General features: G+C 42.4%; 1 protein-coding gene across 1 annotated transcript in view; it reads right to left on the minus strand.

The window, feature by feature from the left end:
• The window catches only part of MGAM (maltase-glucoamylase), a 145584-nt gene that overhangs the window by 25419 nt on the left and 96114 nt on the right, over window positions 1-24051 (minus strand). The window contains 20 exon segments of the mRNA XM_031664961.1: window positions 1157-1219; window positions 1540-1650; window positions 1902-2011; window positions 3141-3300; window positions 4479-4591; window positions 5335-5431; window positions 5691-5772; window positions 5774-5866; window positions 6516-6670; window positions 8453-8642; window positions 16224-16348; window positions 18600-18656; window positions 19821-19905; window positions 20524-20672; window positions 21405-21447; window positions 21449-21516; window positions 21608-21642; window positions 21760-21883; window positions 22709-22857; window positions 23659-23746. Coding sequence (XP_031520821.1) covers window positions 1157-1219; window positions 1540-1650; window positions 1902-2011; window positions 3141-3300; window positions 4479-4591; window positions 5335-5431; window positions 5691-5772; window positions 5774-5866; window positions 6516-6670; window positions 8453-8642; window positions 16224-16348; window positions 18600-18656; window positions 19821-19905; window positions 20524-20672; window positions 21405-21447; window positions 21449-21516; window positions 21608-21642; window positions 21760-21883; window positions 22709-22857; window positions 23659-23746 — 2097 coding nt within the window.

The raw sequence follows: 24051 nt of genomic DNA on the forward strand, positions 1-24051 counted from the left end.
TGAATTTACAACTGCTGGGATTTGTTCCCACAATATGGATATTTCTCTGATTAATACTTGACCCTGAGACAGTATCTAGTCTCTACAACATATACCACATTGCTGACTGCACAGGACAGCTTCTTTATCCCTTCAATTCCTTGCAGGTGTCCTAGAGAAGAGGCCTTTTTCTTGTCTCCTCAGCTCTCCTGTGGGGGTCACATAGGCTATACATGCCCTGCTAGAGTTCCTGCCCAGATAGAATAACCATTATTGAAGAACAGCTCAAGAGGTAGGGCAAGGTACTTGCTACCCAGGAAGTCCTCGGCCCCACCCTGACAATCCTGTCTGTGGGAACTGTCACAACAATCGATAGTAAAGCACACAGGCTGCCTCAGTTCAGGAGACACACATCTTGGCCAGAGGATGGGGCTGTAGGCTTCCTAGACCTGTAAGGAGCCATGTGATATTCATTCAGTAAGAAAGCGCTTGAAGTGAGATCTGGAAAAAATCAAGGTTCAGAAGCCTGGGCTACCTGGATCCATTACAAAGCAACAAACCGTTCCCAGGGAGAGAGCAGAGTTTTACAATGGGCTGGAAACTACAGGAGGAGGTAAAAGCAAGAGTTGAGAAACCCAAGGGAAAGGATTAGCTCAGGAGGAGGACTTATAGGAGGTGTGGAAATGGAGAAACGTGTTCATGGGGAAAAAAACAAAAATATATACAAAGAAAAAGACCTAGTCAGTCTTCAAGGGTTGAAGACTGTTTAAAAGGGATAACCAAGGCAACAACAGTAAGTATACTAGTTCAGAGAAAAGATAGCACTTTTCGGAGGAAAAGTGGAAATTTCTTGGGCCTTTGTAATCTGACAGCCTTGAAATTGAAATCAACACTCTGTCACCTAAAACTGTGGACAAGTCACCTAAAACCTTGGACAAGTAATTTGAGCTCTCTGGTCTTAAATCCCAAGGATAATAACACATATCTACATCCCAGTGGGCAGTAAAGTATTACTCCATGTAAACTAATTGGCACAGACTGACACCCAAGACACATCCCCTAAGTGTTTCGCCCTTGCCAAGCCCATGTCCACGGTACAGGCATGTCTAGAATCCCAGGAAGGGCTGCTCCTGCCTAGAAACCCTGACTCCACCCAAATTGACAAAGACCCTTTTACCTCCACTTGGCTGTCCCAGTCTAGAGATTCATTCACAACAACACCAGGAAAATCGGGCCAGACCTATGGAGAGAAACACGCTAAGTAGCGATGCATGGACAGTTTCCCTTACATAGGATTTCCGAAGTTGTTATATAAACCATGTCCTAGGAGCGATGATACTTTGACTATCATGTAGGATTCACGGAAAAGTGAATTCCATAACACGTTACATTACTTTAAAAGTTGTTAATTGTATCAACAAATATTGTTTGAGAAAAGGAGAGCTTCTGACCTCAGAGCCCAAATAGAAAACGCCAAAAATAACATACACAGGCGTGTGACCCACTAACCGTGACCCACCCTCAGGCTAGGGACTAGTGGATCATCCCTTAGGATTATACCTTTCCCCAGACAATGTCTCCATCATTTGGGTATTTGATGAAGACGTCATCCTCCAAGCCCCGAGTGAAGGCAGGATAGGGCTGTGTCTCATTGCCAGAAATGGCTGGATCCTGAAATCAAAGCATAAGTCAGTTGGGAAAACCAAACCCAGGGAATGAAGAGAAACAGAATAAAGGAGAACTCCTCCAGGGCGAACTCGCTGGCTTCTACCTGAACTGTAGACCATCTGTGAGTCCTGGGAAATACAGAATTCTTACTGCACTTCAATTTATCTATTTGCAACATGGAAATAAAGTATAACTCTTTCTCCACCAAAGCCCATACCTGCTCCCAAACAGACCGCACACATTCACATCAGGACTAACCAGAATGAGGGATATTCAAAATCCACAGTCCCCACGGGTTGGATCAGAGCTGGAAACCCAGCAAACTTGGGGCTGAGGGTGAAGTCCAGCTGCCGCCCAAGTGTAGCTCATGTTCGAGGCCTGCACGCCCCTAAGTGGGAGGACATGGGGAGCTGAGTGGCTGCTGCTGTACACGCCCAAGCTTTACAGAAGAACCTCCACCACCCATGGTGGAATTCCAGACAGCTTCTTGTTGATGCTTTCAAATCCCAGCTCTGCCATTTGTTAGGTACAGGTGCTGGGAAATTCACTTAATTTTGTAAATGTTCAGTGATAAGATAGAAAAAAATCGAAGTCAGAATAAAATAGGATGAGAATGTGTCTCTAGCATGGCTATTCTGAGGATAAGAAAAAACACTGGTTTGGAAAGTGCTTTGTAAATTGCCCGTATCAGGTGTGATTCTGATGACCTTCCCCAAGAGGCTGCCCCTGGTATCAGCGGTTCACGTTGAGGAAAAATACTGTTAATTATCCAGGGCTTGTGGCAAATCTACTACAAAACAAAGTAACGATGTATAGTTGCTTTGGAATCCCGAATCTTGAGGGTAATCATACACAACATTCTTCCTGAGACTGTCATATTGCATTTCACTATCCACTAATGGAAACACTATGTTCCACTAATGGAACAATTGTAAACAATGGAAAAGTGGGATAAAATTAAATGTGGGATGGTTCATGGGATCATTGTCTGATGACTGGGTCCGCTCCTGTCCTCTCCTGAAGGATAAGGTTTATTTCCATATGTATGTCCTCTGCAAACTCATCCCAGGATCTGTGTAATCCATCTGTTATTAGCTCAGAGCTGATGCAGGAACTGAGGTTGTATTCACATATACAATTGTCTGATCAATTTGTGGTTAGTCTTTTCAAGAATTAAGTAAAAGAACTGTGGGATATCATTTATTCTTATGGAACCAAGGACGTTTTGACAAATGTTTTGAAATCATGTGAAAGAAACGGAAGAAAGCATGAGATAACAGAAAGAGCCCTGGAGCCAGCCTATCTCCCCCTCTCTGGGAAATCACGGTGAGTCTTGAGCTACCACCTCTAGAGGATGGAAACAAGCACCCTTATCTGTATTACTGTGCTGGGGTGAGGCTAACTGTGATATTGTCTGAAAAATAACGTTTTATCTCTATAGAATCCCACAAACATTAGACAAATGAACCCCGACACAGAGGCACCTGGGTTACTTATGAAACTCCAGAGCCATGACTGAGAACGTACATAAGGGATCTGGGCGGCCACCATCTCATCATACAAGCTGGCGATCTCAGAGTCGTTCTGGTATCCATAGCGACACAGCTGGAAACCCAAAGACCAGTAAGGTACCATCACAGGCCGGCCAATCAACTAGAAAATAGACAGAAAATATTAGTCCTCAGAAAAGAGACACCAGATTAAAGTTTTACATCAAGTAATAAGAATATTTTTCGATGCCCAATCTAGACAACTGAAAGCTTTCTGCTAGACTTAAGCTCCTTCCTAAACATTATGGAAAATCTGATGTTACTCTGTTCCTAGAGACACTGTAGGTAACTCATTAAGAAGCCCAGAATCAGAGACAAATGCCTGGCTTAGCACACAGGCTCCAGTCTTTCTAGCTGTGTGACCTTAGGCAAAAATTAAATAAACTCTTAGTGCTTCAGTTTCTTCATCTGTAAATAAAGGATAATAATAGCATCTGCTTCACAGCATTCCTGTGAGGCATGAATGAGTTAATACGGGTGAAGTGCTCTAACATGCAGCAAGTGATAAATCAGTGATGTGCACTTGGTAGTATACAAGCGTCTGTTGTTGCTGCCACAACCACCATGGTCGTGGTCACCATCACCATCATCACCGCCAACATCATCACTATTTTCACCATCACCAACAGTAGCATGATTATGCCACCACCACTATCATTACCATTATCACTACCCTTCACTACCATCACGACCAACCTACTACCACCCCCACCACCATCCCCAACATCATCACTATCATCACAACCACTATCACCAACATCACACTCCTCACACCACCCCACTGTCACCACCACCACCATAACCACCACCATCATCACCATCACTACCACAAACACTATCCTCACCCCCACCCTTGTCACTATCACCACCATTATCACCAATACACCCATCACCACCACTACCACCACTATCATCACCATCAACATCACTACCACTACTACCACCATCATTATCACCATTCCCACATCACTATCCCCACCGTCAGCCCCTACTGCCACCATCACCACCACCAACACCATAACCACAAACACCACCAACAACCACACTATCACTACTATCACCACCACTAGTACCATTATAACTTCTGCTCTTCTGCAATGCTTACAGAGGCTATACATTTAATGATAATCTGAATGTGTTTATTTTTTCTTATTCTATAATCTCTCTCCAAGACAGACCAATAATTCCAGTTGTCATCTGAGAGTTATACTAATGGATGTGGACTCTGGCACCCAGAATGTGCTGTATAAGTGCTTGATAAACAACTGGATTTCTTCCTACCTCAGTGTACTGCTGGGTGACAAGCTCTGGAGTTGGCCCCAAGAACACATAAAAGTCCAGAACTCCCCCTGTGGTACGGTATGTCAAGGCAGGCAGGGGCTGGAACGTTACGTCTGAAAATGAAGAAAAATGCCAAGCCAGATGGAAACCTTCCACATCACGAATCACCCCGAATCACCCCTGAAATCCACACATTCTCCATCTTCCTGCACCCTCCCTATCACAGAGTGGTAAGAACAGGCATTTTCTATCACACTCACACAGAACTGAAGAAGATCAGTGGAAGTCTACAGGTCCTATTCCTGGGTTTGATTCTCTTTGGGGTCATTTACTATATTTTGTCACTCTTCTCTTATAGAATTTATTTTTTACATTTCAACTTTTATTTTGGATAAAGAGATACACGTTCACATTTGTTACATGGGAATATTGCATGATGCTAAGGTTTGGGGTAGGAATCCTGTTACCCAGATAGCAAATACAGTACCTGGTAGGTAATTTTTCAATGTACCATAAACCCTCATATACCCAGACTAACTTCTCTGACCCACAGTTTTACCCTAATTCAAATTATATAACTGGCTCCCATGAGCTGAACTCCAGGATATTTGGGACCCATGTGGTGTTACTATCCCTTCTTATGTGATTTTTACCAAAATTAGAGTGGGGTTAAATCCTCTTATCACATGATTCTATACTGAAATAAACAGAAAGGCTAAACACAAAGAAAAAATAAACACCAATGCCCGTAAAATGAAAATTTTGACTTCAAGGAAGAGTTAGGCTAAACCCATTCTAAACTGACTCAAGCATGATTGGTAGCCCCCAAAATAAGGGAGGCGCTGGACGGCCTTACCCATGGCATTGCTGTTCAGCAGGAACACTCCGTGGGCACTGCCATCCTCCTCCAGCCCCATGTAGTAGGGGTGGACACCATAGGAATTCTTCTTGTACTGGAAAGTCATGGGGAGAAGCAGTAGGAGTTTAAAACGTTACACTGAGAAAGAAACTCAACATAAAGTGTTTGCTATATAGGTCTAGTTTTCTCCATGAAGTCAATTAAACACATGGAACAAAGGAGCCAGAGAATTGGCCCACTCGTCTAAAACCAGAATGAGGGGACCAAGTGGAGTATGGGAAGATGAAGCCCGAAGCCTGAGCACTGTGGGTGGAGAGAAGCAGAGACACAGATCCCAAATGCTCTGTCCTTACCCCTGGGGGGCCTGGTCTGGAAGACATACAGTGTGCCACTCCAAGTCTCCTCCTATAGGATGTGTCTCCAGTTTTACAAAATATAGAGGTACTTGGAGAGGGAGAGAAGCCCCGAGGTGGAGAATCTTGGGATAAACATGTCATTGAAAGGTGAAGCCAAGGGCTGAGAGTCCCAGCTGAAACACAAAGGTAGATTTGAAGCGATGGGTTTTTCTCTCTGCTTCAGCAGCTGACTTTTCAAGGACAACAGAAATGCTTGATTTTTATCCAGAACCTGTTCATCTCCAAAACAAAACAGAAACTCAACTTGAGTAAAATACCATAGATATCCTCGCTAAAAGCCCAGGAGTTATTCTTCATTCATCTGTTTCCCACTGTCACTGCCTCCTTTCAGTGGTCCTCCACAATAAAAATCCAAGCACTCCTCACCATCACAGCTGGGACCACTCCACACCAGCTCCGCCTGCCACCCTTGCACTCCTCAGTGCATTTTCTACAAAGCACTCAAAGTGATGTTTTACTTATTGACTGGTTGTCATGAGGAAGACAACCCTCCAAACATCTACAAAGGGCAGCACTCCCTCTAGACAGGGCACCCCATAAACATTTGTTGGATGAATCCTCAGGCACACTCGACTGCCTCAGTAATTATTTCCAGAATGCTAAAGATTTCCCACAAGAACAGGTCTGAAGGAAACAACTCATCCATGGATCTGGGAGCTGGACAACAATGTGATGTTTGGGACAGGTATGCATCCAGGGCGATGGACCTGGCAGCCGAAGGCTGGGAGTGACATCAACTCTGAGTCACTAGAAGCCACTCACATTATCTTGCCTGTACTCCTGCGGCTAATTTCAATCCCAAATGGATTCTTCTTAATGAGGACATCATAGAGTTGACCCTCAGGGGTGCTGGATGGCACCGTGGGTACGTTCAGAGGAACTGGAACTTCATACCGATTGTTGTTGGGATCATAAATCTAGGCCAGAGGAAATCCGACTTTTAGGCAAGAATTGTGCTCTTGAAACCTATATCCTTAGCAGAACCTTTTTTATTTTTGGACAAAAAATTCAGATGCTATGTTTCTGTCTACTTTAAGTTGGTTATATCTGAGATTTAATTAATATATCAAATAACAATGTCAGATTAAACATTTTTTCTGTCATTTCTCATTATTAAGGCCTCTGTTACATTAATACACTCAATGGGACATTAGTGCTAATGTGGAAAATCATTCTGGAATCAGTATGGTATTTATGAATATGTTACTTGTTGTTTTCTGTGGGCATATGAGTATATAAAAATACCTTAAAACCATTATGAATTGAAAAAAAAAAAAAACCTGTCTCCCCAAAATGAAATCTATTTGATTAAAACTATCAGAATCTCCTTGCTGAAGGTGGTATCTAACTGACTCATGAGTATCTACTACATCCCTGTCTGACACAGTACAAGACACTAGGGATATGGCAGTGTAAGGTAGTGTTATGATTTTACAAAATTCACATGCTAATGAGAAGTGAAATAGAGCAGCTCACAACACCTGGGTGATGTGTGCTAAGGGAGAGCTATGTAGAAGTGCTGTTAGATTCTAGGGAACGAAATGCCTAACACTGTTTCTGAGAGACTGAGATGGTGTCACGGGAGAAATACAGTCTAGAGTATTAACAGCTTGGTAGTTATTAACCAAACAAAGGAAGGAGATCAAGTCATTCTGCTGAAGAATAACAACCACAAAGGCAGAGAGAATTAAAGTGGGTCAGAAAGAGGCAAATATTTTGGAAAAGCTACTGCATTATCAAGAGGTAGAGTAGGCAATGGTTAAGGCTAAAACTCCAAGGAGGTTCATTCATTTCAAACCCATTAGAAGCCTACAACATGCTAGTGCTATGATGTACAAACATACTACAGCATCATCCCTGCATTAGAGGAGGTACAAAAACTCTGAATTCAGGTTGATGTCATATTATAAAGAACCGCTCAGGCAATGTGACAATGTCCTGATCACTTTCACTTACTGTGTCAGTAACATTACAGCGCTAACTATCTGCCAGGCTCTGTATTAGACTTCAGAAGCAGAAAGAGGAAAGGGCACATTCCTGTCCTTGAGAAGCATAATTTAATAGAAAAACAGACCTAATCTCTAGTCCATCCCTAGTCCTTAAATGCAATTAAATCCTGGAAAGAAATGAAATCACTGCACATTGGTGGCTATTTTATAGAAATCTCAAATTCAGTATCCCAAAATGAACATATCATCTGACATTGATCAAGCACAAAGCTTTTCAGTATTCCTATTCCAGTTAATGTCAGCACCATCCATATTAAGACGCAAGCTAGAAACATGGTCTTCATTCTTGGTTTTCCCTCTTCATTGTCACCTGCTTGCAATAGAGCACTATATCCTGTCACCCAACTTTCTCAACCTCAGACAGGTCCACTCTTCTCCACCTGCATTCCAGTGTCTAGTTCAAACCTAATCCCTCAACTGACCTGCCTAACTGGCAGCCTCCCAACTTGTCTCTCCATACCCGCTCTTTCTCTCCCAGCCATTTTCCTAACAGTAGCCACAGTAATCTTTTCCAAATGAAAATCAGGGCAGGTCTCATTGTTCCCTCAATGATTTCTCAGTGCTTTCTGGATAATGATCTAGTCTATTGTAGCATGATTAACTTATTTTAGGGTTCTGTGACTCAGACCAATAAAAGATAATGGAACTGAAAAGGGTCTAATCACTACCTGATGCATGTACTGTGTTTACCTTGAACTGCAGCATTTCATTCCTATGGTAAGTGACATCCAGTAGAAGGGGTTCCGGGTGTGGAGGAAGGCACTGGCATACGGAAGACTTGGAGATATCAGCTGTGGCCCCATGAATTATATTGAACATTACTGACAGAGTATAGATCGTTGACAAAATAGCAAACAGGGACTCAGAAAGATTGGATGCCCTGAAAGTAAGGGTAAAGTCATAAGATCCAGCACAGCATGTGGTCCTGAAAGTTCTCTAGTACCCTAAACAGGGGTAGAAATATCATTTTATACCACAATAAAACCAGCCCATCACTGATCACTTGGCAATAACATAAATTTAAATTCCTGGTCTCCAAGCAAAATATTCATTTTAAAAAGTTTCACATCCCCTTATAAATGCATCAGATCAGCCCTTAGGAAGTCCTTTCTATGGATTTTAAGTAGTTATGTAAGTACTACCGCTTGTGCTTAGAAACTATACATTAAGGTGTGGAGATTTCCATGCACTGAACCCCCAGCAGCATATGGTTACCTCCCAGATGCAATGCAGACAGTGCAGTTTTCTGCAGAAGCGCCATTCTCATCAGGGTAACAGTCTTATCATCCTTATCTTTATGCTCCACTCACTGTGTGACTTCTCCCAGGAAGATTGATGTCTGTGATAATGGCAACCTGTAGGAATGCAGAAATCACAAGGAAATTCATCTTTAGGAGATAGGCCTTGCAAGATCTGAGGCTTTTTTTTTTTTTAAGAAAGAAAATAGAAATTTGACTAGACATTCAACCATCCAACCAACATATGACTTTAGCTCATAAGAAGAGAACTGCACATTGGGGGAATCTAATTAGCAGCAACAGGGCAAATGTCTCCTCTCTAGCAGAATCTTGTACATAGCATAATGAAAACAATTTGGTCAAATAAAACCCGTCATGATCACCCCTTATTCTTTTCTGCCCTGACTCCTCTTAGCCCTCTGTGTCTTGTCAGGAAGGCTCTCTTCTGCACTTCCTCTTTAGCATGACACATGGTGTCACCCAAAGTGAGCTGATCCCCTTGCTCTCCAGTCCCCAAACCAGTATCCCCCATTGGCGTGGAGTGGTAGAAAGAACACAGCATTAAGAATCATATGATCTGGTTATCATGTCCACATTTCCATAGAACATTGAACAAATGATTTCTTTAATTTTTAATTTTAATGGGTATACAGTAGGTATACATATTTATGGGTTATATGAAATATGTTGATTCAGGCATACAATGCATAATAATCACATCAGGGTAAGTCGGGTATTCTGTTTCATTTATTTGGGTTTCAATTTTAGCAACAGCAAAATTGAGAGGCTGAAAAAAATCATGTATTTCTTTCCATTTCTAACACCCTAGCCTCTTCATTTCTGTAACCCCAAAGACTCCAATTTTGAAACCTTCCTTGATTACCATTCATTCAAATATTTAATATTTTTCTATATACTTTTCTTATCTTTGACATTTCTTTAAACCTTTCCCAGGTTAAAAAGTTGTCACTTGTCTGAGTAATAAATCACATTCTAAAATTATCATCCTTCTCCCCAGTCTCCTCCTAGTCTAAACCATCTTGTACTTCCCTGTTCTACTAGTCCCCAAAACCCACTCCCACTCCCAGCAATGCTCACACACAGTAGCACAGCCTTCATTCAAGGATCAACGTGAGGCCTCTTGACAATTAAATCAAGTTGGTACCTAACACCCTCCAAAATCTGACCACAAGTTTCCTATGCAAACTAGCCTCCTTTTCAAAACAGAATCTTATCTATGCTATTCCAGTCATATAATTTTCACAGGCTAATAGCGTAAGGCTGTTCCCACTTTCCTAACTTTTGCCCTTCTGTGCCTCATTGCAATTATAATTTATTTGAGGAAAAGAAAGTGAACAAAGGAGAGAAGAACACTGAGAGGCAGAGAAGGGAATAAGAAGGTAAACACCCAACTCATTCTAGCTCTGGCCACCTGATTTTATCCTCACTTCCCCAAAACAGGCCTCAAGATTGCTCTGTTCCTTCAAGAACCCAACAACCTTGGCATAAAGGAACACCATGATACTATGGAGAATTCTCAATACATCATCTCAACAAAATGGGCTTTTACCTCAGGTTAGAATCATATGACTGTAGGGAGAAGTCTACTTTGGGACACCCATTAGTTTACTGTAACATTGTTAGGTTCCTCTCCGCTCCAAGAATTTTAATCTCATTAAATGCTAAATTATTGGGATCCTTGTAGGTTGATTGTAAATATTCACCTCCAAGCGGTTCTGCAAAACAATTAAGTCCAATTATGCATAAAGGTATGCCTGTAATACACAGATTCTCAAGTCACTCAAATATTCTATCGCAGACCGGACACCCCCACTGCCCTGGATGCCTCTCTGCTTTCTCTACTAGTGTGTGCTCAAGAAGTACAAAATTATTTTGATAATCCTCTAATTTAAAACAATCATAAAAACACACAGATATTTTTAAACTGTATTTACAAACGCTATTTGCTGTATTAATGCCTTCTTTTGAAAACTCTGACGAAATCATAAATAGAAATGTGCTCACTCATAGCCAATAATGCACATAAAAGTTACAAATATAATCACACATATACACATACAAGCATTAGATAAGCACGGTCAGTCCAGCCCACACGTAAGATTCAGAAAAATATGTTACTCACTTGAGTGACAGAAAACTCACATAAAAGATACACTTTATTGGCCACAGTATCTGCAAGTGAGAGAAAGTCAAGTCAGATTCTGGCTTGCCCACCACAGAAAAACAGATTTCACACCCCCACTCTTTTCAGTTACACATCCTGATGTCACAAATGGCAGTATTTCCATTTCCTTATGGATGAATAATATTCCATTGTATCAATTCATCAGTGTACACTTAGAATGTTTCCATATCTTGGCTGTTGCAAATCATGCTGTAATGAATATGGGAGGAGTGAGTATATCCCTTAAAGATACTGGTTTCCTGTACTCTGGATATACACTCAGAAGCGGGATTTCATGGGATTGCAGGGAAGATCTGTTTTTAATTTTTTGAGAAACCTCCATACTATTTTGCATAACAGTTGTAAATAATTTTACACCCCATCAACAGTGTAAAATCTCCATTTTCTCCACACCCAAGCAGCAATTATCTTCATCTTTTATATCGCCAACAGGTGTGAGGGGATATCTTACTCTGATTTTTGATTTGCAATTTCTGTCATTTCCTGATGTTGAGCATTTTTTCACATACCAGTCAGCCACCTGTATGTCTTCCTTGGGAAAACATCTGTTCAGGTCCTTCACCCAGTTTGTAATTGGGTCATTGGATCTTTTGCAGTTGCATGAGTTCCATATTTTTTATATTAATCTCTTCTGAGATATATGGTTTGCAAAGATTTTTATCCATTCTGTACTTTGCCTTTTCTCCACTTTGTTGATTGTTTCTTTTGCTGTGCAGGAGTCTTTTAGTTTGATGTAGTCATGCTTGTTGCCTTTTTGGCATTTTGCCTTTGCTTTTGGTATCATATCCAAAAAGTCACTGCCGACTACATTAAGGAGGTTTTTTCTATGTTTTCTTCTAGGAGCTTTACAATTTTAGCCCTTACATTTAAGTTTTTAATTACTTTCCTCACAGGAGTCAAGATAAGAAAACAACCTAAGTGTCTATCGGTGGATGAATAGATAAACATATTCTGGGACGTATATACAGTGGAATATTTTTCAGACATAAAAAGAACATTTTGCCATTTGCAGCATGAATGACTCTGGAGGACATTATACCAAGTGAAATAAGCCAGAGACAGAAAGTCAAATACTGCATGGTCTCACTTCTATGTGGAATCTAAAAAAGTTCATCTCTTAGAAGCAGAGCCTACAACAGTTGTTCTGAGAGCGTGCGGCCATGGAAAATGGGAGATGATGGTCAAGGGTACAAACGTTCAGTTAGTAGATGAATAAGTTCTGGGGATCCAGTCTGCAGCATTGGTGGTGATGGATGTGTTCATTCAAATAGCTGTGGTAATCACTATACTATGCCTACGTATATTAAATCCTCACATTGTCCACCTTAACTATATTCAATCTTTATTTCCCAACTAAATATTTTACAACTAACTAAATAAATAATTTTGAATCTACATATTGGATTAGATGGACAAGCATCTCCAAGGCCAACACATTGTTTTTCCTCCTCTTTCCTACTGGAACATTGCAAAGATTCCCTTCTGAGGGCTTTCAAGGCATATGCTTCAAGGGAATCTATTTCCTAAACTTGAAGCACAAGAATTGTTTGTATATGGCAGCCACAAATAGGCTAAAATGTATGGCTAGATGAGTACACACTGGAACAGTATATTCTCACTACCTCACTGGCAGGCAATGATTTTTATATCACAATCTGCCTCATAAGAATTTTGGGAGGAAGACATTAACATTGAATTAGGGAACAGTCTTGAAACCTTTTCATCTAAGCACCCACTGACAATAAAACGAGAGCCTATTATAGATATCACTGGCTAACAGGAGAATTGTTAGAGGTACACACGTGTATTTCTTTCATCTGCAGTTCATCTACCACTATCCCTCAATGGTGCAATTGTGAAACAAAATAAATACTTCAGTGACTTGCTGCCAGCTCTGCTGAGATTTCTCCCACAGCTCAACAATGACCAGCAGGGAAGGACCCCTAACTCACAGGCGGGTTTAAACAGCAACATGATCGTAACAAAGGCCACCCTTGTTTGCCCATCATCCCAGAAAGTTCTCCTTGCTTCTTTGTTCTCAACATCTAGGGCAATGATAAGACCAAGAGGGTTCTTTTCGACTGTGGGGAAACAAGATTCAAGAGACAAGACAGGAGTCAGAGAATTTTGTTAACTGAGCTGAGAATATTTCCATCAAATTTCATAACTGGAAAAGATACTAGCAGCAGATGGTTCTGTTTCTTGAGGTACAAACACAAAATCGACAGACACTTTTTTCTGTAATATCAACAGTGTCACAGGAGATAGCCACACCCCAAATATTAGCAATAACATCTATGTTGGAGGTGCCACCGCCACCCGTGAGTCCACTGCACAGCCTTCCCGCAACCAGGCCCCACGCCCAGAGTGAGGCCATGTCCCAGCCAACCCGCCCAAACGCACCACTGCTCATTCTCTTCAGGAGAAGTGTCCAGTGCTGTGAGGAAGATACATTTTCACCTGCCTAAGGACCATTTATACTCAGAAAGCAATAACATACAATAATGTCCATCTATTAAATGGTAATGTATCTGATTATTTATTATTAGTTTGTTTTTAAAGAAAAACAAATCATTCTAATGATCTACTTCAGAATTTAGAATAGGAAACACAACACATTACTCAAAGACATAGTAGAGTAGATGGACAGAGAGGAAGAGGAGGAGAGAGAGCAATTTTTATTTGGAATCTCTCCTCACTCTGTCACTATCTAGGCAACCTCTCAGTTTCCTGATCTTCCTGTTCCTCCTCTACCTGTCACTGGACTCACATTCTCCATTGCATTATTTCACAGTTCAGCCTTTCACAATGCAAGAAAGTTAGTCTCCATTATCAACAAAATCATCTGCCTTCATTAAATATTCATGTATTGAGTAGCAGTCATTCCTAGGAAGTCAATGAGATACAAAAGTTAATAAGTCACAACTCCTGACACGAATGGCCTTAAATGTTATAGGAAAAATTAGGCACATTCACTAAACAATGAAGGCAGACAGTGAAAACAACACAAAAGTTAGGATATTCTAGGAGTCCAGAACCACAGTTCCAGAAATATGGTGGACTCGATATTCTTCTGGAGACTTACCCAGTAAAATATTCCCTGATCCTAGATAAATTACAACACAAATTCCTGTTGTTGAATTTGCAAGAAAGTAAGGAATATATTCAAGAGACCAAAACAGTAACAGGATAACAAAACACTGAGCTAAAACTAAAGAGTGCTTGGTAAGCAAAACCTAGAATCTCCGTGTGGCAAATTCCCATAGCAAGGTTAAAATTGGGCTATTAGGTCTAGCAATCCAAGGTAGAGAATGTGAACCTCTGATTCCCACATGAAGCCGGGATCCTTGAAGGAAGCTAATGTAATGCCAGCTGGAAGCAATTCTTGGCTTGCAAACAGAGGAGAAGGCAAATCATCTCTGGAGGAATGACACCCACATTTAGATGGTTAAGATTATCACAGTATGAAACAAAAAATCAGCAGGCACACAAGGTAATAACTCAACATAAAGGAAAGTCAGCAAAAAAGAACTAACAATAGATTTAGATTGCCTTAAACACTTCAGATAATACAATTTTCCGGCACAGAGTATACAACTACTATTGAAATGCTAACACTATTAAAGAAGAAAGACAAAATCATCTAAGGAGCTATATATATATAAAACAAATGACCAGAAACCTGGAAGTGGCAGTGCTTTCTCTGCTGAAAGATTAGGGAAAGATTTCTTGCTGCTAAAATGTAAAGTTTCATTTGGGTCATTAAGAATACACCAGGCAAAGATGTTGGAAAGGATAAATTCAAAATCCCAAATGCAGCAAAATGCATAGGTATGTTTGGGAAATAGCCAGTTTTTTGGCATATCTGGTCTGTATGTACATGAAGGTGTGGCAGGAGATAAGAACTGTTAAGGTAACCTGGAACCAGGTTGTGACTGGTTTTGAATACCTTATTAATGAAAGACTTTGGACTTCAAGTCTAGGAGCCACCAGTTGAGATTTTCATTTTGGAAAAATCAGTTTGGTATCAGTGTACAGAACAGCTTAAAGGTGAACAGTTAGAAAAAGACAGCCAACTGGTGTTGGATTTAGGGATATTTTCCATTAGTACCATAAAAAGTCTACAATTTGGAAAATTAAAGCAGTAAGGGAGGTTCAAAAGGAAAGACAGGTTTCTGGCTTCCAAAGAACTCCTAGTCTATTAAAGACAAGTAGGCTAATACTTTCAAAGCCATGAAGGTATAAATGTGCATCTCTTTAGTACAGATGGAATCTATAATTTTGGAATCAATTACATATAAAGGAAAATTCAGTGACATAGAGTTTTGAGGTTTGCAGGAGGTAATTTTTGAATCAACTTTTGAATCACAAGAAAGAAATCTTTTAGCGGGAGAAAAGAAAGAGGAAGTTGAGATTCTAGGAGGGTGGCGAGTGGATCCCAACTTTCTAGAAATGAGAACAAGTGAGTCAAGAGTAAAGAAACACGGATGGACACTGAGGCCACGGCAGACAGAGGCATCAACTGACCTGGTTTGCCAACAATTGAGAAGCATCCCAAGAGGGGAGACTTCTGGTACTAAAATTGTAACAGTCTTTGCAAACCAAGGAGGCTGACCACCTGGCTGTTAGCGTGTTTTGAAAAGAAATTCAACAGGTTTAAGGAAGGACATGAATTACAGTCTTCCAAAATCCACTGGATACGGTACTAAACCAACAGCTTCTGAAAAGCTGTTGTGAACAGTGGTTGCCATTTTGACTTCCATCTCAGATGTGAGATTAAAAAATGACATTCTTAGACCTATCATCTCACTCCCTTAGACTTCAATGAGTTGTTAATAATTAGTCAAAGAGTATAAAGTCTGAATAGGATTAACATACAAACAAGCAAACAAAGAAAAAACAAGTATTTAGTAAAACTGCATGTGGGCTTGAGAGTGATGCTTACGTTTTGGTGGACTTCATTACACATTGTTGAGCTAACTGACATGTAAAGGAAAACCTGAGTCCTGTCATTCACCTTAAGTGGGTGTTCACTGCAGGCTCTTGCCAGGGCAGGATGTAGCCCCCACGGATATGAAGATTAATGTGGTCAAGAGGGGCTGGCAAGGTCTTCCACTCTCCTCTTGCATCAATATCCACACCCTGTGGGCAGAAGGAGGTAAGAGATGACGAAGGAGAGGACAGGCCCCTCCCTGAACGATGCATCCTGCCAGACATCTTATCCTCCCCTCTGAACTTATGCCTGCTCATCGCCGTTCACAGCATACCTCCTATTACCTATTCTGCATTCACCCAGTGCTGCATGAAATCTGACAAGGCTGCTATCATATCTTGTTAGGGTCTCTTGACTTTGCTTCCACTGTACAAACTATATCTGCCTGATGTGTGACAGGAAGAGGTGCCACTCTGTCACCTGAATCAAAAACCTAACCTAAGGGACCATCCTTCCATCCTACATGTTCTCAACTAGAGCAGGACTTTTCAATCTCAGCACTATTGAGATTTGGGGCCAGACAATTCTCTGGTGATGGGGCTATCCTGTGCCTTTAGAAATTTAGCAGAATCCTCAGTTGTCAGCAGCATCGCCTCCTCACCAAATGTCCCCTGGTTGGCAAAATCCTCTCATTTCAGAGCTGCTACTTTACAGGTAAGAAGCAGTTATTGTTGACAACAAGCAAACAAAAATGCATGGCTGTGTTCCAATAAAACTGTATTTGCAAATCAGCTAACTACCAGATTTGACTGTGGGCCATAGTTTGCCAGCCTGTGCTCTAGAACGAGTAATAGGTACTCAAACTTGGGAAGATTAATCAAGGTGACACTTCTTCATTAATCCTAACTATGAGTTTCATTTTCATTTAAATTAAACATGAAAAATTTCATTTTTTTTTTTTTTTCTTGAGACAAAGTCGCATTCCATAACCCACGCTGGGCAGTGGCACAATCTCAGCTCACTGCAACCGTCACCTCCCAGGTTCAAACGATTGTCCTGTCTCAGCCTCCCGAGTAGCTGGGACTACAGGTGCATGCCACCACACCCAGCTAATTTTTGGTATTTTTTGTAGAGACGGGCTTTCACCGTGTTAGCTAGGATGGTCTCAATCTCCTGATCTTGCGAACGGCCCACTTCGGCCTCCCAAAGTGCTGCGATTACAGGTGTGAGCCAATGCACCTGACCTAATTTTATCTATTTCTAAACAGCTTGCTCCATGATTTCTTTTGTCTTTCCCTCTTCAATCAAAGATATCTTCTGTAAGTGAATGGGAGACTCAACATGCACACTCAGGACAAAGGCCAGTCTCACTTAAAGAAAGCTGGCCACGTCTTCCTAGGGAAGACCTGGCTGGAAAGCACATAGCAGAGCCTTAACATGTTACCACCCTAAAGGCAGATCCAGACTAGCAACAGGAAGGGGAGCCTGGGGCAGTGGAGGGGACTTCGGCTCCAACAGACTGAGAAGAGAAGGAACAAAATTGTACATCCTTCTCCAGTTTTCACCTAATCTCACTGCAATCCCCTTGGATGAAAGGGGCCAGCACATGCTCTGCTTCTTGTTTCCCTGCTTGTACCCCTTTGCTGTATTGCCAGCCCTCAACCATGTTCTCCTCAGAAAGTCAGAAGAAGAAGCCTGGTTAGAAATGAAGGAAATACCTCCTTTGATTCTTCCCCAAGAATCAGGGTCTGACTTGTCAGGGTCCCAGCAAGAGACCACCACCCCAGAGCTGCTCTGGAAGCTAGTCCCTGGCTTCCCAGCTGAGTCTCTTGCGGGGGAACTCATTAGCAATGAAACTATGCAGCAAGGAGTTTTCATTGCTGCCTCTATTTTGGGGTCAAAATTTTACCCGCTTAGACTCACAAGGGTTGATCCCACACCCTGTGTGTGTTTTGCACATTGTCTAATCACTCTGTGTGCCTTAGGTAATTATGCATCACCCTTCTTTGAGCATCTATGTAATGGAAGGAGATATTTAATAAAAAGAGACAAAATGGCCTCTATACTTACAAACTTATAGCAGGCAAAGATACAAACATTAAAAACAAACACTGTAGTTTGCAACACAATCTCAAATGTTGGATAGCATCTGCCTTTACACAACATGGTAAAGAGCAGTGATATAAGGAAATATTAAAAACTAACACAAAGAGAACACCCACAAAAATCCAGACCCTGAGTGAGATGCTTTATGTGTTACTTCACAAGGGTTCTGTGAGTGAAGTCGTCTTACCCCACTTGGAGGTGAGAAAACTGAGATTACAAGGGTTAAAGTGGCTTCTCTAAGACCACACAGCAGGTGGCTTACAGAGCCAGCATTTGACCTAAGGTCCATCAGACGTAAAGTCTTTGTTCTCTCCACCATATTCCCATGTTGTATAAACATTCAGAAAAACTTACCGTGTAATAATCGTACCAGCGGGCTCTAGGGAAATATGCAGTGACATTTCTGGCATTCTAAAATGGAACACAAACAAGGTGAGGCAGTGGGCACCATGTTCCAGGACAGAGAAATCAAACTGCTTAGGAAAGAGGTGAAATAATTCTGATGGCTTTAGACCCATCTGCCTCACATCTGGAGAGGTTAGCGACTGGGGCAACCTTCTTCCCGTTTTCTTTTTTAAACAGGAGATTTGTCTACCCAAAACAAGTGGCTTCATAAAGCACTTTGGTATCCAGGAGTTCGGGAAAAAATAAATCACTGTTGCTTATAAACATAGACTTACCCCATTTCCTCTTAAAGAGACAAACAACTGAGGTTGTGTTTGGGCAGAAGAAAATTTTGTGGGTACGGTAAGATTTTGGGGCCGGGTGCGGTGCCTAACACGTGAAATACCAGCTCTTTGGGAGTGCGAGGGTGGTGGATCACGAGGTCAGGATATCGATACCACCCTGGCTAACATAGTGAAACCCTGTCTCTATTAATAATACAAAAAAAAAATTAGCCAGGCATGGTGGCATGTGCCTGTACTCCCAGCTACTTGAGAGGCTAAGGCAAGAGTATCACTAGAACCTGGGTGGTGGAAGTTACACTGAGCCAAGATCACGTCACTGCACTCCAGCCTGGGCAACAAAGTGAGACTCTGTCACAAAAAAAAAAAAAAAAAAAAAAAAAAAATCTGGGGGAGGTGCAATTAACTGGTATTTTAATCAGAAGCCTAATCAACAATAGAAGTAAAGAAATGGCTTTTACTGCTGGGAGGTAATCCTGCACAGGAAGGGAAGGGGTAGCCAGCAGCAATACACACATTGCCAAGTAATCCTTCTGAAGAGTTGTAATAGTGCTAGAGGACTCTTATAAATTCTTTATGATACTGCCCCCATGTGACCTTCTATTCTTTATTTTAGTTAATGAAGAAATGATTGTGTCATTGAATATACCACGAGGTGTTTTCTTCTTGATCATCCTATGAACCAGAATTGTAAGGCTCATTTTAAAGATGAAGGAGCTGAGGCCCACAACACCTAAGTGATGGACTTCAGTTCAGAAGGAGAGGAAGAGACACAGGGAGAATAAGAAACCATGTCTTACGACCCCCACCAGCTCAGGCCTCTCTCCTCGTCCTTTTCCCCATGCCTCACAGCTGGGATCCTCCCCCCATCGGAGGCCTCCATACTCACGCGGTCCAAGACAGGGCTGACCAGGAAGGCTGGGCCCAGCAGGAACTGACTGTCTATGTCCCACGTCACCTGGTCTGACACAAACCTGGAAAGGGAAATGAAGGTGCCCAACAGAGCCCAACAGAGCCCCAGCCCGAGACTCGGAAGAAGCTCCTCAAGTTCAGATCCAGTCGGAAATCCAGCTGCCCCTGAGCCTTCCTTGCTTTTTCCCTAGGCCTAGCTTCATCAGGAGCACCCAGCCTCTGCTCTCCCCACGGGATGTGCCTCAAACTTCAGAAATGCTGGGATGTAGATGTGTTCTCTCCTGTAAACTATTACCTCATTTCTTAACCATGGCACATTTTAAATGCAAGGATGGCGCTCCTCCTCAAATCTCTTGCTGAAATTCTTCTTTTGTGACTTGGGTCCATATAACTAAACTGACAAAACATAGATAGGTCTTTGCACAGCCAAATGAGAATGAAACTATTCTATGCTATACGGCATGATTCAACTTTGTTCATTGTATACATAGCCTTTTTTCATGACCTATGGTACATATAACACTGTGCTAAAGAGAGTAATAAAGTATGGTCTGGGCCTCAAGGGTTCATGTCAAAAGGCAAGCATGTCTTCAATTTGGAAGAATTGTGTATATCAACTCCCTCCATATAGAATGCAGTAAGTCATCCATTAGTCATCAGGATCCCTGCTGGACACTCACTCATGAAGCAGAGGCCGCACAACAGTGACGCCCTCCGTGTGGGCCTTATACATCAAGGTATACAGATATGGCAACAGGGTGTATCTGGTCTGCAGGACATTTCTGGAAATATTCACAAAAGCAGCATCCCAGGACACAGGGTCTTGTCTCTAAAGGAGAAAGAGAACAGTGTTGGGAGCTCGCCCTGGAAGTTCTAGGGGATTTAAGAAGGTCACTGAAAGCATATTCCAACTGAAGATCACTCACAGCTAAACAAAAGAAAACTATACATGAGGCCCAGGGAATACTCTTAACAGACTGGGAAAAGGAGGTCGTGGGCGCTCTCTGAGACAGCTGATAAAATCTCACTGTAAGTCATTCTTTTTGATACAATTCTGCCTAAAATACAGGAAAAAAAATAATCTGAAGAACACTGAGGGATATGGTTCATTGAGACACTAGGTCATAACAATTTTTAAGGGTGCACTGGGTCATGCCTGTAATCCCAACACTTTCGGAGGCTGAGTCGAGTGGATCACTTGAGCCCAGGAGTCAGAGAATAGCTTGGGAAATATGGCAATACCACATCTTACAAAAAATGCAAAAATTAGGTGGGCACGTTGGTATGTGCCTGTAGTCCCAGCTACTCAGATGGCTGAGGTGGGACAATCGCTTTAGAACCAGAGGTCGAGGCTGCAGTCAGCCATGATTGGGACAAGGCACGATCCAGCCTAGACAAAGAGTAAGCACCTGTCCCCACTCCACAAAAACAACAACAACAACAACAACAACAATTTTTTAAAAGATATCCCAAGAAATACAAACTGCGTTAATTTTAGCTCGGAAATGGAGATTGTATTTCAAGTGACACAGAACACGGGAGGCAGAAGCCACTGTCCTACCCTGGTCCCAATGGTGTTGTGGTTTCTTGAGAAGGGGTAAAAGTAAGCTGCATCCAGCAACACACACATCATATTCAGCATCTTAGAAGAACCCACAGATATCTGCTCCTGTCTGAAACAAGACGAAATAAAACAAGCGGCTGATGATTTCTGAAAGATGTCCCCACCTTCTTGGTGCTTAGGAGGATCCCAAGGACACTCACATAGGATATGCCGAAGAGGCTGAACTCCATCATGCCTGCAATGAGAAGCACAGCAGTGTCACAGCAGGCTCTCACCACCGCCTCCTCACCTCTTCCCCAAGGATCCCAACTCCCTGCCCTACCGGCACAGGCCCTGGGAAGGAGCCACGCACCAATGATAGATTTCTTCAGCTGATCCCACGCGGCCGTGTTGTCTCCCAGCCAATGTCCTGCCCAGCGGCCAGAAGACGGAAATGTGGAGGCGGCTGATGGCGACCCTGGCTGTCCCGTCACCTCCTGCATGAGAAACCGTTTGGAGGAGGAGGGCAGCAGGAGGTAAACTGAGGCTTAGGCCAAGGGAGCAAAGGCCAAGGAAGCTTCTGCTCCCAAGAGGCCCTTGAGCCTAGTCAATGTTTGCTGCTTGATTGGAGGGAACATGGGAATCTGAGCTGCAATGGGGGCCCCACTGATCCCAGATAATGGAGATAACGAGTCATGGGTTCACACAGTGCTTTACAAGGAACTTCACTGTAGCAACCTCAAAGGAGTAGCCAAAAATAGTAAGGAATTACTCAATCTTGCTATTGGTTTCCTCGATACGCAGTTTTCTGTATTTGAGGAGGAACAAAGTGAAGATCATAAGACTGTCCTTAGAAGAATACATACCATTTGTTGAGCTTGCAAAGGGGACTGTGTTAATTTCGTATAATACCAGTTACCCTCCACCAAGAATGGCCAAAAAAAAAAAAAAAAAACTCAAAATATGATTCACTTTTGAAACAAAGGGGAGAGATGCCCAATCTCTGTGTTATCTTCACCTCCTGTAACAAAAGCTATTGCACCGGCCGGCTGCCCTGTGTGATCATTATGGTGTCTCTATGTGTCGTTCCCACCAGGATCATTAAGTTTTTCACTGGTGGGACCATGTCGCTATTTAAATCCTATCCCTCCCTCCCTTTTTAATCCAGGGCCTGGCTCCACATCAATGAGCATTTGTTTAATAAGAATCATTACACGGTTGTCATGAGAATCCTCTTAACCCCTGGAATCGGAATGAAAGAAAACTAGGGTGGCTATGTCAGTCCTTGGCAATCCCTCTGGGTTGTGACAGCTGGAGAAGGCAGAGACTCACTCGTATGTGGGTCTGGTCTGGGACCACCCGTACAGGTTGTGCACGTTGTAGTGCTGCACCGGGGAGCCGTCTGGGAGGATCTGCTGACTCTCCATGCACAGGGTCTTGCTGCTCAGACCCCTGTCCCTGGACTCCAAATCTGAGGAGGAAGAACTGGTGAGGTGAAATCCAGCCCTGACTCTGTTTATCCCTGACCTCTCCTCAAGGGATTGAACACTGGATCTTAAGACTGACTTGAGTCCTGCCTGGGTCACTTTCCATCTTCCCAGAGACATGAGCACAGAGCCCCCAGCTCTGAGCTGCTATGGCACCTGCAGTGTTTCCAACATCAAGTTCACTGAAGAAAGCGGAGGTGTAAGGAAGAAGGTACAGCTGTTGAATACTACATGACAGACTCCTTTTAGGCTTCTGACTTGCCAATTATGTCCATAATTCTATGAAGAACACATCATTATCTGTCTTTTACAGTTTAGCAAACCAAGATTTGGAAATATCGCATAATCTCTGAAAAGTCACAAAACTCCTAGAGAGAACAATTTCTGGAGCCAAGATATGAACTCAAGTATAACTCCAAAGTCCATCAGCTCCATCATAAGGGGAAGCCAATAATTCCCACCCATTGATGACACAAGAAATTCCTGTGATGGAATTCACACAAGCCAAAAAAGTAAGAAACCTAGCTGTGAGAATCCTTTGTGGCATGAGCACTGCTAACTGCTTTCTGGACAAATTCCAGGAAATTTGCTCAATGAATCTGGTCATTTGCACATGCCCATCTGGGTAAAGCAAGTGCAGCGTTTTTGTCTCTGGTCCCAAGTAAACCACAGCAACCATGAGGATGTGCCCTGAGCTGTGCAGGCACAACCATGGCCTCTGGGCTCCTCCAGTGGCCATCTTTCCAGTCCTAGCTCTGACAGTCAAGGAGACCAAGGGTTCTTACGTGGCATGTAGGGAGGGCGGTTCAGAGAGGCGTCCCTGCAGCCTGGAGAAACTGCCCCATTCACGAAACTTGATGGTTCATTCATATCCTAGAAATGCCAAACACAGACATACCTCACTCTTTAAGATAATTATGTCCAGCCAATTCTGAGCCAAGGAAGCAGTGAATAAACTGTGCAACATCCAGTAACCCCTGTAGATGCCAGCCCTGGGAACTTCAAATCCCGGTGAGAACTGGCTGGAAAGATTAATTCACTACTACAGAATGACTGGCTAGAGGTTTTAAGAAATAAATCTCTTCCCAGGTGGCTGTGAGGCAATCAAATTTCCAAGAAATTCTTAGCTAATTGCCTCCAGGATTTTTTTTTTTTCAATTTTTTGAGACGGATTTTCG

This window comes from Papio anubis, chromosome 4, assembly GCF_008728515.1.
Source record: "Papio anubis isolate 15944 chromosome 4, Panubis1.0, whole genome shotgun sequence".
Classification (NCBI taxonomy): domain Eukaryota; kingdom Metazoa; phylum Chordata; class Mammalia; order Primates; family Cercopithecidae; genus Papio; species Papio anubis.